Source organism: Salvelinus sp. IW2-2015, linkage group LG27 (assembly GCF_002910315.2).
Source record: "Salvelinus sp. IW2-2015 linkage group LG27, ASM291031v2, whole genome shotgun sequence".
In the NCBI taxonomy this organism is placed as follows: domain Eukaryota; kingdom Metazoa; phylum Chordata; class Actinopteri; order Salmoniformes; family Salmonidae; genus Salvelinus; species Salvelinus sp. IW2-2015.
The window spans coordinates 32,256,568-32,259,580 of record NC_036867.1 but is presented as its reverse complement, the minus strand read 5'-3'; the positions used below and the strand labels follow the sequence as shown (position 1 = coordinate 32,259,580).

The following is a 3,013-nucleotide window of genomic DNA, read 5'->3' as shown; positions in this document are numbered from 1 at the left end:
TGTTTGCTATGTGAAGAGAACAATTGTCTTCCATAAGTTAGGAGAAATTCAAGTATGTTTACAACAATGTTACACATTACAATAGACTTGGAGGTAGGCCTATAATTCTATTAGGTTAATACATTCAGAGGTCTTCATTGAGGTAAAAGTGTATTGCAGTCAGTGTGAAACATCGTTATTTGTTTTGGATAATTCATCCAAATAAGATRGTATTTTTATTTTGCATGATTTTGAAGTAATTTATTATATACGCAAATCAATGCAGTCAATTCTGTTCCTGCCTTTTAAATTATATTGTGCAACGGCTGATGAAATGAACACTGTAAAAGTGTGGAAACATTTGATTAGTGTTATTTCCTGATAGTTGCTGGTTGAAAATACAATCTACACAGGCCCTTCTGATCAGCAGGTTTCCATGGGTGMGAGTTTTTGGTTTCCATGGTGACAGCACCATGTGGTTAATTTGTTAATAGACCATCACCAATAAGAGTTCCAAACCCCTCTGCCAATAACYGCTAGTTTTCAGTTTACCCTRCCCACTCAGACCACTCCCAGACAGTCCTAGCAAAATTCTTGCTTGAGAAAGTTTTGTGCTAAAAAATGTATTTTTCCCCCCAATTTTAATGGAAATATATTACAGTAAGGTATTTTGTTAACTATAAATGATTTGATGGTGATATAAAAACATTTGCATTGGGCCTTCAAAGGTGCAACCAATACTGCACAAACACATGCAGAGCTATTGTGTGTTTGTGAATTGTGGAAAGGCTTGTGCAATACATGCAAGTAAACATTTCTCAACATACGGTATAACATTGAGCTCCCAAAAGGAGTGTTTACATATGCATGTTACGTTTTCTTTTGATATACACCATGTTACATTTGACATGGAATATGACTTGATGTTGTGGTGAAGTTTGTAAACACCAAGTCTGGTTGCTTCTGCTGTACAAGTGGGCGGGGCCTACATATAACACTTCATATTTGGATTTAAGCACATTTTATATTTTGTATATTGTTGTTTTGCCTACCCCATTTAAATTAAGACTCCATCGAAAGAATTGGCTTATACTCATTTACTAAGTGTACTATCCTGGTTAAAATGAATTTAAATATTACTACTACCAAAGTATATTTGGGACTATTGAATTGAGCTTGAATGGCAGTTAGAATTCATAATTGTCAAGCACAGCACCCTCTCCTCAGTTGGCAAAAGATGAGTCAGTCAGGAGACAAGCCAACCAGTCCACTACTCCACTGACGAACCGCTGCYTGGCCTAGGCTTGGGTTACAACCACGTGACTGGCTGCATGGGGGAGGCGAGACTGTTTTTTAGGAGCGCTACACTAGGGCTTACTATTTCTGATACCGAAATAGCCCACTGCCAGGTGGAAKCTTACACATTGCGCTCGAGTTACAATTTTACCAAAACACGGTGGAAAAGACGCACATGTAGTGAACGGAAAGCGCATTTCAGTGGGGGGTTGTCCTAAGATTTTGCAAAAATATGTACAAAGTTATATCGTTTTTTCCCCCACTCGTAGGTACGTGTAAACATCCGTGTGACTTGGTATGCATCCTTGTTGCATCCTTGTCTTGACAGTAGTGCGTGCCCATGTCAGATGGCTGTGTGCTTTCCTCCATCTCTGAGCTGTGAGGGTAGAGAAATTGTAGTAGTTTACATTGAAATAAAACCGTTGAAATACTATTGATTGGGATGGCTGTTATGGAATTGCTCCAATCTTAAATAAAGTACTGACCCATTATCTAAATGTAGCCAAATCCCATCCATTTTATTTTATAGAGATTACATGCAGCCTTCTATGATAACCCACAGCCTGTCAACCAATATATACTGATTTATTTTGAGGACTCACCGTTTTCCTCTGGTTACTGAGACAGAAAGTGCATATGGGCCTGAGTGGGGGGCTGCTGCTGTTGATGTTGGTGCTGCTCTGCAAGATGCTGTGGTACCCGAGACAGGGCTGTCCATCCAAACACTCGTCCCCCAGCAGCAGCACGTTGGCAAGGTGGGAGATGTAGCTGGACGCCAGGCGCAGCGTCTCGATTTTGGACAGTTTCCTGTCGGCTGGTTCTGTGGGAATGAGGGTGCGCAGCGCGGTGAAGGCCGTGTTCACGCTGTGGGTCCGGTCCCGCTCCCGCGCYTTGGCTGCCTGCCTCTGTTTGCTAACGCCCTGCAGACGCCTGCTGCACCCCCTCTCCCTCTGCCTGGCCCCCTCCCGGCCCCCTCCCTGGGGGCTACAGCCGCRGCCCGTCGACTTGTTGTCGGAGCTCTCCTCGCTTCCGCTATCCAGCTCGTCCAGGTCSGAGGGGAAACCGTCCMGCACGGCACKCTGTTCGCTCCCTGTGGACTTCATGGTGGACCTGGCTGGGTGTCTGAGTTGGGGTCTGGGACTGGTTCTGCTCCTGTGTCTGTTTCATGGCGACTGCTTTATAAATGCAGAGTGAAAATAGCACCTGGGACCAGCTGCCGCCGTGTGATCCGGTGACTGGGGGTGCGGGGATCCTGCGCTAACTGGGCTCACGCCATCCCCTTGGCAGAGCATCATGCCATTTCTTGAATAACGGATCCTTTCTGGGCCCGGTCACCATGCATGTGGCCTCTGGAAAAGGAAAGACAGGTGGAGGCTGGAGAGGAGAAGCCACTGGTCGTGGTTCTTTGGGTGCTTGAGGTTTATATATATAACCCCCCACAGAGAGCCAGAACACTCCCACTTTGCTCCTAACCRCTGCCTCTTGACCCCTAACCCTTCCATGTTTGCAGATCTGTAAGGTGGAAGCAATATGGTGGAAGCTTGACCATTACACTGCTTATACTTATCCAGCCCCTTCAGGTCTGCAAYCATTGAGGGGTCAGGYTGTGACAGTGTGACAGTGCAGATGCACTACATTAACCTTCTCCCACTCTCAGCCCATGTAAACACATGGTCGTGCTGTGACTCTCTACTCCCTCCATCAATAACCTTCATTTTCTTATCTCCTGCTTCCTGGA

The 3,013-nt window shown here is 45.3% G+C and overlaps 1 protein-coding gene across 1 annotated transcript; it reads right to left on the bottom strand.

Annotated features, from left to right (window-relative positions):
* Nucleotides 1-1,520: 1,520 nt before the first annotated feature.
* On the bottom strand, nucleotides 1,521-2,469 carry LOC111953463 (basic helix-loop-helix transcription factor scleraxis). The gene is made up of 2 exons (XM_023972755.2): nucleotides 1,878-2,469; nucleotides 1,521-1,651 (listed from the first exon to the last, which is right to left on the bottom strand). The coding sequence occupies exons 1-2, from the start codon at nucleotides 2,376-2,378 to the stop codon at nucleotides 1,619-1,621; spliced, it is 534 nt and encodes a 177-aa protein (XP_023828523.1). The 5' UTR covers nucleotides 2,379-2,469; the 3' UTR covers nucleotides 1,521-1,618.
* Nucleotides 2,470-3,013: the final 544 nt, after the last annotated feature.